Genomic DNA, 15457 nt, shown 5'->3' on the forward strand with positions numbered 1-15457 from the left:
TAAAGCCACGTTCGCCGACGTCCCTTTGCGCCCCATCGTCTTCTTCCCTCGCCGGCTTATTTCTGGACGGAGTTTCCGGGCGAACCGGCGCGGCGAGAGCGCATCGATCGATCTCTCTCCCCTTTAGACGAGAGAGAGTTTTCCCTGCAGCCCTCTCGCGTACATATTTGTCCTTACGATATTCCCCGACGTATGCATATGGAAAATCCGATCCGACGAGTGTCGGGGAAAATGCGAAAAATCTGATGTAGCGGAGTCATCATTGGGACGCGTCTGCGGGAGACGAAATCGCGTCTCGGATGCACGCGCATGCACCGACTGCATTGCGCGAAATTCTCGCGCGTGCATTCCGTGAAAAATCCGCGGAATTTTTGCAACGCGCGAAAGAGATCGCCCGGTCGGCGACAAATTGCAAAGTTGCGTGCGCTCTTTATTAAGACGCGAAAATATGCGCGGGTCAATATTTTATTATCGCGCGCGTTCAACGTGTCGCGTGAAAAATATCGTCGGAATCGTATGCAGTATGTATGCGTATTTTACGCGCGTCCGGGAAGTTTATGCGCGGTCGTTCGTTTGTAACCTACTTCCGGATCTCTGCGCATTTTCTTTAGATGGATGTCTCGAAAAATGCAAGGGTGTTAAAAGCGGAGCAATCGCTTGGTAACGTGATATTTTCGACTGATCGAATATAACCAATTGTTCGATATTTGTGTGCCAATCGGTGGATTGAATGCACATCTAATAATAGATCTTGAAAACAACATTTATTCGAAGAGCTCAATTGATTTCATTTTTTTAAATTTTTGGTACAATTAAATGCAAACGTAACACGAATTGCATTTATCTGCATTAAATATCTCTTATTAAAACATATATTTTTTCAAGGATCGGCAAAAAATTAATATTACTTGATTACTCAAATAATCAATTTCGAAAATTGTTTGATTATTGCTGAATAATCAAAGTAAAAAATTATTGGATTACTTGGATAATCAGTAATTAAAGTAAAGAATTATTTAATTATTTGAATAATCAGTAATCAAAACCAAAAATTATTTGATTCTTTGGATAATCAGTAATTGAAGTAGAAATTTTCAGTAATCAAACCTAAATTTTTTTCAATTATTCAATAATTAAGATCAGATGTTTCTTGATTATTTAATTAATTGAAAAATTTTTAGATTTGATTACTAAAATTTTCTACTTTAATTACTGATTATCAAGTAATCAAATAATTTTCGACTTTAATTATTCAACAATAATTTAAAAAAATTTTCGAAATTGATTATTCGAGTAATCAAGTGATGTTAATCTTTTAATAATTTTTGACCGATCCCTGTATTTTTTATACATTATTACTGTATTTAATTCCAATGTTTTCCGAAGTACTCTTATAATTACATTTTTCTCCAATCTCGTCTCCCTACGGTAATCCCTCTCCGTTAAGTCATCTTATTGTTAGTCTTTTCCGCGAGCTTTTTTCCAACTGTACGAGGGTATATCAAAGCTTTGTCGGCGCGTTGGCCGGAAGACCGAGCAGATTCGAAGCATTAGCACGGCCCGATGGAAGAGAGAGACGTTTACCCCATGTTATAGCGCTTCGCGTGCCACCCCCACGTTGTTGAAATTGCCTCGTGTGTCTTTTCGAACCTGTCGTCTCAGTCAAATAGTTAGTATCCTTCAAAGCTAATATCCAAACTTTACCTTTTGCAATAGCAATTTTTTTACTTGCACATATCATCACTTTTTATAACGAAGAGAATATTCAAAACATTATTTTCCTTTATTAACATGAAATCATATTTTAATATATTACAATATTTAATATATATTATATAATATATATTAATATTTAATATATATTATAATATTAATATATTATAATATATATTTAGATATATATTAATATATATTATAATATATTAAATATTATAATATATATTAAATATTATAATATATCTATTTATATTATATCTCTCTTATTCTCCTATTCCTCTTTATCCTATATCTTTATCTATATCTACTCTCTCTTCTATACTCTCCACATATTATAATATATAGTATATATATATTTTTTTAATATATTATAAAATAAAATAAATTATAGGTAATATTTTTTCGTATCATCTCAATAAATTGAACGCTAAGAAGCTTTTTCGAACGATTTTGATTTGTTATTCAGTTGAAAGAAATGTCTTGAAAAAAAATATATAATTAATTTTCATCTAGGAAAAGAAAGCTTTGGAGACCTTCTGGTTGTAAGTTTACATTTTGCTCGGTCTGCGTCGATTACGTTCTCGCTCGAGATTCTCTGCCTCTCTCTTCTTCCTCGATTATTCACCCTTTTTCGCATCTTTTCTCCTCTCTCGTTGCTCGCTGTCGCGAAGTTAATCGCTGCATTCTCTAGTCTGGAAGTAAAGGAATCGATTTAACGCGTCTGCATGCTGCACCGTCACCTGCCTGCCGCAATGCAATGCAATGCAATGCAATGCGATGCAATGATCGTGTCGACACCTCGACATTGGCCGCATTTTTTTTTTCACGCCCGGCCGTTTATGCTCGCGCATAGATTCGCCGTGATTAGATCCGGACCAATATATCGCCGGTATGTGAAAGTCGAGTCTTAAGCATTCGATCGGGAATGCCGGGATAATACGATTTACCGCGACCGTATAGAGACCTTTAAATTATTAATGATTATTCAAAACCGATTCTCGTATGCGCGCTCGAATATTCGTACGGCTATTTGAAACGGAATTATTTATCGACATTATCGGAAAGCGATAAAACTGTAATATTATGAATGTCTTTTTAAATATTAAGCTGGTTATGGATATTGTCCGAAAATGAAAATATATATGAATGAGAAAAATATTTTTGCAGAAAATTATAGAAATTTATGTAACGTTCTGGGCAATCTTTTTAATTCATTTTAATTATTCCTCGTTTATAAATTATTAAAAATAAATTATTTATCGTTCAATCGCTCAACTGAAAGTGCCCTTCAACAGAATTTCTTTGAGGCTCGGTTACTAAGACATCGAATATCGAAATGTGAAAGGTTGTAAAAAAAGTGATGACCTTTCTCGATTGTTTTGATATGGAAAAAATTAAAATTTTGTAAAAAAAAAAAAAAAAAAAAAAAAAAATAACGTCGTCGAGGTAATCGCGAGACCGTAATTTATCAATTCTATACATATCTCGTTTTATCGAAGAATTAAAATAATTTTGTTGTCATATTCGTCGCCGCATACTTGACTCTCCATGGAATTTATAGACGAAAAGTGGCTCGTTAGGTATGGAGTAGTCTGTATCCCATTACGCGGTAATTTGCGGGCAATTCATTAAGCTTTATAATTAACACGTAGAGTGTAACGATGTGCCCCGACGATGATAGCCCATAACAAGCTTCATAGGTTTTAGTGTCTGCGACGAGTGAAATATTCGGAATATTCGGCTCGTGGATATATCGCGTACAACTTATTGCTGCTAGATATATATCGCAACGCGCAATAATGGCTTCCTCACATCTATATGCTTGAATGTGCGGCGAACCATGCGGTACTCCCTGAATTCTTAATATCCTCCCCCGGAAGCTTGGCCATCGTTTATAATTCTCTCGGAATACGCTCCTAGAAACGCCGCGAGGAAGTTTCAAACGCCCGGTTTCCGATTATTCAAAAAGCAGAAACTAAAGTCCTAACAGATTGTAATAAATTTCCATGCAAAACAGAAATTAATCGGAAGAAATGTATTTTTTAATTAATCTCTCAAATAATATTAATAACATAGTGAAATAATGATCAAAACAAATATTAATATGTAAAAGGTGTAACAAGCTGTTACGCCATTATATACGATATTGCATAATAATATTTTTTAACGAAACAATTTAAAAATAGTTTTTTCACTTCCTTAAACTTTTTTAATTTAATTGCTATAAATTTACTTCTGCATGCATATAAAATAAAGTTCAAATTAAATTAAATAATTCGTGGTCGGAAGATTATACCGTTATATCGGATTAAAGGTGTTAAAAAGGAAAGATTCGCGAGTCTCGGCTTCGGATTGTTCCCAGACAGAATTATTTCTCAGGTTTTTCGTTTTCTTGACTTTTCCACGTACTTGTGCAGAAGATAGAGTCAGGCGAAGCGTCTGGTTTTATATATTATATATGTACATATGTATATATATATACACATATACAGAGAGGGAATATACGTACGCGTTCTCGAAACACGTTAAGCAGAGCACAGGCAGGCAAGCAAGGATATAAAACGACGAGAATGGAGGCGAAGTCGATCCCATTTAACTGCCGGACGAGGCCTTGGAGTATCTCAAAACGCGTTCTACGGCTTTCCCCGTGCTTGCATCGAGTGGATAAGGAGAAAAATTGTACAGTCCGGTGCGGCGCGAGCAAAGAGAGAAGTAAGGCGATTTGCCGCTCCAATTGAGTGAAATACGTAATTCACGAGGTAGCGAACCGGCCGAACAGTATTTTGTGCGCGAGATGACCCAGAATTATTTTATTCATGTTTGGCCACTAATGTCTCTCGATTCAGACAGAATAGCGCCCTAGAGTCTCGTAAATATATCTAGATATTCTCTTCTACTTTTATGTTTGTACGAATATTTAATGCTGCAATTAAACAAAGTTCTCTTAATCATCGTTACAATGAAAAGGAAAATATATTTAGTTTTTATTATATTTATTTTTTTATATTAAATTAATATTAATATATTAATATTAATTTTTATTGTATTCACTTTTTTAATATTGAATATACAAATAAATTTCAGTGGAAAATATAGTTTCTATTTAGTGAAAAGGAAAATATAGTTTCTATTTAGTTTTTATTATATTTATTTTTTAATATTAAATTAATATTAATATATTAATATTAATTTTTATTGTATTCACTTTTTTAATATTGAATATGCAAATAAATTTCAGTGTTTATTCAAAAGGAGAGCAAACACTTAATTTTTTCTAAGTTGAACTTTCTTCTCTTTTCATTTCAGTTTCAATATAGAATAAAATTATATAATGTTTAATATAATATAATAATTTGATTATATTATATATAAAATATTAGAATAATAATGTATATAAATACAAATAATCGTCAGTGTATTGAGATCTAATATTTCTGTCTTGAGACGTAAACACACTTGTTTTTAACATGTTCATAAGTACACATTTTTATCTTCTCGACTTATACACGAGAATAAATCAATGCGGAGATTATATACTGGAATATAAAGAAGAAGAGAGAAACAAAAAGTGTCTCGACCATTACTGACAGAGGGGGACTTTATCAAAGGTACTTTATACATGCCTTTATACTCGTCTCTCCATCTTCGAGCTACGTAGAAAAAGACGTACATGTCCGACACTTGGACCGAAGCAGGGATGTCTTTACGCCACGTGTTTTTATGACTTATACCCTCGGGCGCCCTATTTTTCACGTGTCGCACTGCCGTGTCAGTAACCGATGAGCCAGCTTGTACAAAGGAATCGTAAGTACACGAGAGGAGGCCCTACCGGTCCCAGATGCACCGAACTTTCTCTCTCTTAGTTAGGTCGGTGTCCCTTAACGACGTCTATTCTTCGACTCCTGAGAGGTGCACCGGTGACTCATAGACCTTACGTGACTCATTGCCAATCATGACTGCTGAGATGGGCATCCGAAGGGGCAAGAGGAGGCTGGAAAAAAATTCAGCATTTGCTCTCCTTTTGAATAAACATTGGAATTTATTTGTATATTTAATATTTAAAAAATTAATATCACATAAATTAAATAATTAAATAATAAATTAAATAATAAAATTAATATCATAATATCATAAATTAATATTAATATTAATATTAATTTAATATTTAGAAAATGAATACAACAAAAATTAATATTAATTTTTTAAATTAAAAAAATGAGTATAATAAAAAAAGTAAAATTAAATTTAAACAATTAAGAAATAAGTAAAAAAATTAAAAAAAATTTAATTTTGTTTCCCTCCTGGAAAAAATCCTGCGGACGCCCATGACTGCTGACAAGTCAGTCAACTTCCCTTCTTTCTCTCCTGTAAATATGCGCGTCCTGTCGCATCCTCGTGCGCGCGGGAACGACCATGAAACAGCATATATCAGGCCCTTATTTCGTCTAGGGCTTTGCGGAAACCTGCGCGATTAAACTCCCTCTTTCTTAGTCTATTTTTCTGTTTCCCTCTTCCTTTTTCTTTTTACCGTGACATTAATTCATAGTGGGAGTTTTGTTGGCATGTACTCGTTGAATTCCCTCTGAAAGCATCTGTCATTTACCATTGTTCGCGAACTCGACTAAAAATATATACAACTGTGTAGTGTAGAATATTATTTTTTACATCATTGTCGGAAATGATGAAAGTACGTTTCCTTTTCAGTTAGTCGCCCGCTTGGCGTGGAACTATGCGGAACGAAACTTTTTCAGTTTTTAAGTTTTATTGTTGTTTTAATGTTTGTGTTTGTTCGGCATAGTTTCCCGAGATTCTCACTGTTACTGATTGTGTTTGTAATAATGACGCGCGAACGTACGAAAGATAATAGTTTTATGTACCTCTTGAAATAGTAATAAAAAAGGAAAAAAACGAAATTTTTCAGTTTTTTTTCTTTTAGTGGAAAATTTTAGTGGAGAATCTCTAAAAATATTATCTCCAGTCTCTCAACGAAAAATTTATTACTTGCGATTACATTATATTATTATGATGAATTTTTTCGTTAAAAATTATTGAGTTATCTTTCCGCGATCGCTTTTCAATGAATTGATTAATCCTTCAGCGCACTTTTATGCCGCGCGTTATTAATATTCAATATATTATTTTCAATATATTATTTTATATTATAATATTTCTTAGTAAATTTTATTTGTTTAAATTAAAAATTTCTATGACAATTTTACACGCGTAGAGAAAATATTTCATATCATTAACTCGCATTAAAATGTTTAATTAAATAAAGTCTCAATTCTGATCTAATTTTTAATTATTACAGTTTGATCTATTATAAGTGAACTATATTAATTACATTCATATTAGTTATCGCTCCAAATGCCATTAATTTGAATTCCCAACTAAAATCTCCTAGTGTAGTAATTTATCTATTAAATGGTGTGTCAAGGCTCGATATATATCATTGTGCTGAAGGCTCCAGCAAGAAGCGGGCTTTCAACTCTTAATATACGAAAGATCGACGCGAAAAACAGAATCTAGTAACTCGCGTTTTGCTGTACAACAAAAACCTCCGTCACGCCGTGTTATAGCCTGATGAATGTTTTATGAATTACACGCTTGGCGAAAGCTCGGCTGAGAAGGAGAGGTGATGGGATTAAAATGTGAAGACAAGGACATCTTGCTTTTATATGCAGTGTATTGTCGCGCGACCAAGAGAGGCTCTTGTCCGTCTTATCGCTAAGCAGGGAGGAAAGATAGACAATAACGCGTTTCCGTTTTGCTTCGTGATTGAGAAACATTGGCTTGAACGAGAGAGGAAAGAGAGCCAGGTATATAGTTCTTCGTAAGCAGCTTTTCCGCTCCTATAATCACAATACATCTTCAACGGAAATGCGCTAATTCCGCTGCTCAACAACAAAAATAATTCTTTTCTTTGTGGAAATAATAAAAGCAGATATTTCTATAAATTTTCTTACGGCGTCACCTTTACAACACAAGAATTGATAGAACCGGAATAGGTTTAAATTTCTTTTACTTTAGTGTTTTATGAGAATAAAATGACGATATTGAATATTTTATAAGTATATCTAATTTGTAGTTAAATTCGAACTGAATAAAATATGCGATTCCAAAAAGTTTGAATATATATTAAATTTATATATATCTATTATTACAATATTCTTTTCATTGTGAGATAAAATTTTACGCGCTCTATAAATCACGATATAAAACAAAATATGCGGTTTCAAATCCAAATCGTTAAAGCATTCAAATGATTTTCTGATTAAATCTTTAAATAAAGCGGCAGATTGATATCACCGATTGGAATCGGAAATCGAACCGCAAGATTCGTACTTTTCATGCGATATTACAGTCATTTGTGATTCTTGTCATGACATGCGGAAGTTTTGAAACTCTATGATTCAATCCAGATTCCAATATGTGATTGTAATCTATCGTTCAAATTTTACTCGTAATCTCTATGCTTTTATCTTCTCGCCAGAGTAAAAAGAAATTTCAATACTTTTCAAAATTATATTCTTTATGTGCAATGATTATTATACAATTATTTATAATACCTAAATTGAATGTGGGAAAAATTAATACGCGATTTTTATTACCACTAAAATATCTCTGGTAAGGTGGAAGCGTTAATTAGCGGATTTAATCACCCTAAAGAGATGGCGCACTTGTTTCCACCTAATTTTTCAAAATTATATTCTTTACATATACACATTATTAATGTGTATGTGTAAAGAATATATAATACAAAAATTATATATTATAATACTTATAATTTTAAATTTTAATTTATAATATACATAAATTAAATAGGAAAAATTAATACGCGATTATTATTACGAATAAAAAAATATCTTTATTTGATCTTCATGAATTATTTTCACGAATTGGAAGCTAGTTGTCCAATTAGATGTCTCAAATTAATTGGAAGCGTTAATTAGCGGATTTAGTCAGCCCAAAGTGATGACGCACTTACGTTTCCACCCATATAACGTCAGCGAGATAACCCGAGATTTACGTACACCGTCTCTTCTATCTTTAATTTCAACGCGCGCAAACTTTTACCTTGTACTTCGCAATCGCGGTTGCTCCTTTGTCTACCTCGGACGCGTAAGCGTTATCGATTAGTACGAAAATAAGATTAGCAAAAGGGGAGAGCGAGCGCGCGCACACACGCACGTTTTCACTTTGTTTAATAATTGAGAGATAAAAATATTCTCGAAATTGTTCTGGCCAAGAGAGAGAGAGGAAGCTGCAAAAGCGTTTGCAAACAAATTTGATTGTAGCAATAATTTTTCGTACGAATAATAATTTAAAAAAATAATAGACAATATAAATAATTACGGATTGCTGAATCAAATATTGTGCCGCAAATAAGTAATAATGAGTCGTACGAGAGAAAATTGACTTTAAATTAGTATTTTGGTGATTTTGGGGACGCTTTATTTGTGTATATAATTTCCAGAGAATTTATATAGAAAGCTCCGTTGTCAGTTTTATTATCATTAAGATGTTTTGATTGTATGTCTTGTGACTTTATGCAGGCGATGTGGGAAATTATTGTCGGCGTGTAATCTGTAGGAAAACAACAAAGTTGTTACTTCAAGATAGAGGAAGAGAGAGAGAGAGACTTTGCATCGGCGACAATAACTAACTCTCTTGCTTTTATACGATCTATTTTTATGGTTGGTATCTACACGGCGTCGTTGGCCGATAAATTCTCACGTCGTTTCTAAAACGCGTTAGTTGTTATATTTTATCGCCCGAGACAGAATAGAGTACTTTGTTGTACCACGAAATCATAAGCGGAAGTAAAAGTAAGTAGCTGTGCTGGTGGCAGTGATTTCAAGTGAAAATTATGCATTTGATATTATGCAGCTCTATACCTCTTATGCGAAAACGCGATAAAATTTTTTTTATTGTGAAATGTGTTATATATGTCGAGATAAAAATAGCCTTTTATTTCGGATGAAATAATTATCAAATGCATCATTTACTGAGAATATTTAATATCTTTTTATTAGTTTATTCACCAATAAAGAGTTTCTTTTGAAAGAAAAATAATTAAAAACATTTTATTATAGGAAAAGCAATTTTTATTTGAATATAATATAATATATTTAAAATCAGAAGCTTACATTTTTTGTATAATATGTATTTTATAATTCTAAATATATTTTTCATTATATAAAATTATATATTAAAAATCATGTTCTTCTCATTAGTAAAGGATTCTTTAACCAATTTTTATTTAATTACAAACAAAACATTAGATATATTTCTCAATTATTTTTAAATTATTTAATATTGAATTTTTTTATTTAAAATAATTAAATGCTTAAAAATTAGAAAAAAGCCAGAATTTCAACAAATTATTATCATTTTCTTTTAAATGGTTTAGTGAATGTAATTTTGCAACATTGTTCTTTAAAGTTCCAATTATACATGTAAAAAATTAAAAATACATGGTACTATTTCTTCGATATTTTTAACGTAATATATCGTAATATAATCAATCAGAGTACCGAATTTTCATAAGATTATACGTAAAACTAGCAGAAATTTATTTAAATTGCAATAACTTTTAAATGAGTTAGTGAATTAAAAGCCAAATGTTGACAAGAAGTAACTTTAATATCAAAGTAGAAGCAATCTATATATAATTTTATAAATTTTGTACCATTATTTTATATATGTTTCCCATATACATCCTTTATATTTCCCAATCATTTTAATAATTATTCAATATTGAATTTTAAATACATTTTAGAGATAGACAGAAAATTCACTCGACTATGAACTTTGCCCAAGGCCTATTTCTACCAACGTCGATTAAATTAAACCTGCGGTTAAACTTTATATCCTTATCTCTTATGAGATAAGTCCTTAAAGAGAGACAAACATATAGTTTAACTGGAGGTTTAATTTAATCGACGTTGGTAGAAACAGGCCTAGGAGCGTTAAGTAGCGAATTTTAAGTAAAATTCTCATGATAACTGCAACTATTCAAGATTAGTTGTTACGATTTTCCGCTCTCTTATGAAACTCAACAGCACCGACGGAAATCGACGTCGGTTCAGATCAGGCTGTCTCCTTTCTGATGCTAACATTAATATGTCTTTGTCCACGGTGGAAGCGCATTGTGTTCGCCACGTAAAAGCTCAGCCGGATGGCGAGTGTATATCGTATAGTATATGCGAACATACACACACACCGTGGGGATATCGATCGTTTTGCTTCTCGTGTGTATCACCACCACGTTGCATAAGCGCGCACGTACGAGGCTGGATATAGGGGTTAGCGATGGTGCGGTGTACGAATTGCATGTATATCCTATAGCGGGCTTTCTCGTAGTCGGGCTTCACCGATCGAACGAGAGTGAGACAACGTAGTGGCCGTATCGCCATCGCTTCCGCGGCGTTTGGCACCGGAGGTAGGACCGACCCACATCCAAAATCGATCCGCGACAATTGTTTCTCTCGTGTCCGTGAACGCGGAGATGCTTGCCCGTGATGGACGCATTCGTTAAGCAGGCCCGACTATGTTGCCTGTTGATAACTCAAATATGGCAATGAAATTGCCCCGCACATGTCCTCGCGGTTTTCGAATGTTCAATATATGTCATCGTAAAATTAACTTTATATTAAGGTTTGTTGAAAATTTCAACTAAGAATTTATTACTTTATTTATACAACTATAAAACACATGTCATCAAGTTATTCCTGCTCTTTAAATACAAATGTATAAATATGATTATATATAATATATATAATATATATATATATATATATATATATATATATATATTATATATATTTATTTATTTATGACTGATAATTATTTTAAACGCCGCTGTTACATTTTTGTGTAAAGGGAAAAATATGTTATGCATACTTTCCAACAATATCGTTGAATGCCACATTCATTACTGAACGTATCCTATATACCTCGGTTGTTTTCTCCTCGAAAATTCCATGACTCATTTCTCTTTAGCTTGGCTGTTTAATTAAAAACTCTGTGTATGCTGGGGAGGGTGAGCAAACGATTATATAGTCTCTCTTTAAATGTATTTTTTAAAATGCTTTTTAGACATTTATTTAAGGAATATTTTAATATGTTTAATTGGTTCGATTATGACGAAACAACTCTAATAATGATAAGGAATAATAAATGATAACGCTATGAGTAATATCCGCTTTATTGAAACTTAGCAACACTTTGTTGTCGAGTCGAATTTAACAATCGCTTGAATTAACATTCAAGTGAGGTTTTATCGCGACGCTGCATCCTGGTGATTATTGCCTGGTGATAATAATCCTCGCGCGAAATCCTGACAGATCTTGGCTGCTTTATGTTGCAGGAGGAGTGGCAAGTCCGATAATACGGCGATGGGTGGACTGGCGAGAGGATTTTGAGAGTTCGTAGCGATACATCGCACAGGTCATCCGGGTCAAGTTTCGCCGGACGATGGAGGTTTGTCCCTGAAATGGATCCAGGATAGAAGAAGGTGCGTAGGACTCGCGCAGAGGCAGACCAGGAACGAGATTTCAGGATGGGGAAGTGTTGCAGTAAACGGCAAGAGCCTCAGCCGATCGGTGAGTCTTTTATCCTCGTATCGATAACACGCGTTATTTATAGGAGCAATTATTGCGTTATTTTATCGTAATAATTACCAGCAAAACATGTTGCATGAAGATCGATTGCTTGCATTAAAATCACTACGATTAGGGAACAAAATTCCTTCTCTCCTTCTCTTTCTTTCTGTCTATCATTGAATTTAATTTTTCGACGAATTAAAAAAAGTCTTAAAATCATGGATAGAAGTTGTAAATAAAATGTAATGATTTCTGTCTTCTCAATTTGATTCTAAATCTTCTTACATCGGTATTGTGATCCGTAAATCGGGACAAATTCTCAAGAAAAATGTTTATTTTAGATGAGACACGATGCATAAAAAGGTCGAGAGACAGAGTTACTTAAGATTTGTACAAACAAAAGATACCTATATTTCTCATCGGATCGGTCCCCCCTTTGACGAGAGACGGGTTCTTCTCTCTGTTCAGGTTATAAGAAAGCAGAAACGGGACTCAGCTCAAAGCACAGCAATGGAGGTTCCTTGGACCGATACACCGCCGACCCAAATCAGAGAGGCGTGCAAGCTCGGGCGGATATTATCCGACCGAGGCCGACACCCTGTAAGCTACAGATATCGCATCAGCAACCCCGTAAAACGAATCCGCCTGTTAAATCTGCATGTGTGTATTTATGTTAAACCTTCCTTTATTTTTTACGTAGAACGGCCGTCTGGGCGAAGATAGAGAATTTGGGTTTTGTTGCAAGTATAATCCAATCTTGACATTTTATATGCGAAATCGCTTAGCTTAATCGTTGTCGTGTTTTTTTTAAATGTTTCTATCTGTAACTCGAATCGGTTTATTTTATAATCATATCATTCCTCGATGCATAAGAATGATCGCCATATTTATCGACGATAATAAAAAAAATTGGATGTTAAATTTATTATATTAGTTTTGTTTTTTTTATATACAGTTTTTTTAATTAAATCAAGGCGAGATAAATAACAGCCAAGCTTTGTGTATATTTTATTGTAAAATTATTGTAAATATAAAATATGCATTTATTAATATCTGTAATGCATTGAAAGTTACACTTTGAATTCGTCATTGCTTGGATGAGAGTTCTCAACTTGAATTTTATATTAATAATATTTTTTTACTTATTATTTTTATCTGTTTGACTACGTTGCGATTTTATTTATGTTATATTAATTTATATTTAAAAGAAGACCAAAACTACGCTATTTATACTAATGATATGCATATTTTATATTATAATATTTACATAAAAATATATACGTGCCTTACTTACTCTGCTCTCATTATCATTTTTTGTTTCGATTTCATTATATTCAGGAGAGTTCTTATAATCATATTGAATTGTTTTAAAATAATGTCTATAAAATTAGAAAATAAATTTAGAATATAAATTGAATGTGTATATATATTTGCGTCTATAAATACAAATCGAGACACTATATAATTTCGGTATATTTCTATACACTTTGAGCTATTCCGGCTCTTTGCTTTAAATAATGAAAGTAGATTTCCTGTTCAAGTCTCTTTAATATATAAGTTCTTCAAAGTTAAATCACTGTTGACCGATTCGAGTTTCTCGGTGCTCGGAGAATACCTTGATGAAACGTACATTTTGCGCTTTTCTCCGCTATACAGCACACTCACAAAGATCCAACAAGATCGTGGTGGCTCTGTACAATTACACGGCGCGGGAAAGCACCGACGTTAGTTTCGCGAAAGGTGACCGAATGGAGGTCCTCGACGACTCCGAGCCGGACTGGTGGAGAGTGTTGCACTTAACGACCCTGCAGGAAGGCCTGATCCCTTGGAACTTCGTGGCCGTCGAGCGATCGGTCGAGAGCGAAGAGTGAGTGCTTATTGTGCTCTCCATTCTTTCTTCAATCCTCTCCTCTTGACATATCATGTGTCTAATGTATCGCCTTCTTCTATCGCAGTTGGTTCTTCGAAAATGTATCGCGCAAGGAGGCGGGCAAGTTGCTGCTGGTCGACGAGAATCCTCGCGGTACGTTCTTGGTGAGGCCGAGCGAGCACAATCCCCGGGGTTACAGCTTGTCGGTGAAGGACTGGGAGGAAGGAAGGGGCCATCACGTGAAACATTATAAGATTAAGCCACTCGACAATGGCGGTTTCTTTATCGCCACCAATCAAACCTTCTCCAGCTTACCGGCCCTCGTTATGGCATACAGCAGTAAGTGCTTCTCGAATTTATAATGTCTTAATAAACGTTCATTTATTTGCATTACTGTTATATCGATACCTTTCACTTGTTTTCTTCAGTTAGTGGTTCTGGAAGTAAAATCCGAGTTAACGAAATATCTCTGTATTCAATGATACTCATCTTTTGTATTTCTGTTACCTAGAAAACGCATTGGGCCTCTGTCACGTATTGTCGAAGCCCTGTCCGAAACCACAACCGGATATGTGGGATCTTGGACCCGAATTGCGCGACAAGTGGGAGATCAACAGGAACGAGATACAGCTGATCTCGGAATTGGGTAACGGCAATTTCGGCAAGGTTTATTACGGCAAGTGGCGAAACAAGATCGAAGTGGCGGTGAAAACGTTACGTCCGGGAACTATGTCGACCGAAGCGTTTTTGCAAGAGGCTGCCATAATGAAGCAGTTCCGACACAGGCATCTTGTTGCGTTGTACGCGGTTTGCTCAAAGGAAGAGCCCATCTACATCGTGCAGGAATACATGTGCAACGGTAGCCTATTGGATTTCCTCCGGAAGGGAGACGGCAAGTACATGCAATTTGAAGATTTGATATACATCGCGGCTCAAGTGGCCTCCGGAATGGAGTATCTTGAGAGCAAGCAGCTCATACACAGGGATCTCGCGGCGAGAAACGTGCTGATTGGCGAGAAGAACAAGGCAAAGATTTGCGACTTTGGCCTCGCCAGGGTGATCGAGGACGACGAGTACTGTCCGAAGCAGGGTAGCAGGTTCCCCGTCAAGTGGACCGCGCCGGAAGCCATCGTGTACGGTAGGTTCAGCATCAAGAGCGACGTTTGGTCGTACGGAATTTTGCTGATGGAGCTTTTCACTTACGGACAAGTTCCTTATCCCGGTGAGTATCGCTGTTTTATTTTCGCACGCGATGATTATATTA

At 34.6% G+C, this 15457-nt stretch overlaps 1 protein-coding gene across 3 annotated transcripts in view; it reads left to right on the top strand.

The window, feature by feature from the left end:
• Src64B (Tyrosine-protein kinase Src64B) overlaps positions 1-15457 on the top strand; it is a 44243-nt gene that overhangs the window by 23413 nt on the left and 5373 nt on the right. The window contains exons 1-6 of one of the 3 annotated variants that reach the window (XM_029319444.2): positions 9510-9545; positions 12089-12323; positions 12792-12983; positions 13980-14190; positions 14279-14532; positions 14705-15415. In XM_029319444.2, the coding sequence (XP_029175277.1) occupies positions 12281-12323; positions 12792-12983; positions 13980-14190; positions 14279-14532; positions 14705-15415 (1411 nt within the window). In that variant the 5' untranslated portion in view covers positions 9510-9545; positions 12089-12280. Of the gene's footprint in view, positions 1-9509; positions 9546-12088; positions 12324-12791; positions 12984-13979; positions 14191-14278; positions 14533-14704; positions 15416-15457 lie in introns of those variants that run through there. The other 2 variants (XM_029319443.2, XM_029319445.2) reach the window with 2 other exon arrangements.

Source organism: Nylanderia fulva, unplaced genomic scaffold, assembly GCF_048542155.1.
Source record: "Nylanderia fulva isolate GAGA-0341 unplaced genomic scaffold, ASM4854215v1 Scaffold10, whole genome shotgun sequence".
Taxonomy (NCBI): Eukaryota; Metazoa; Arthropoda; class Insecta; order Hymenoptera; family Formicidae; genus Nylanderia; species Nylanderia fulva.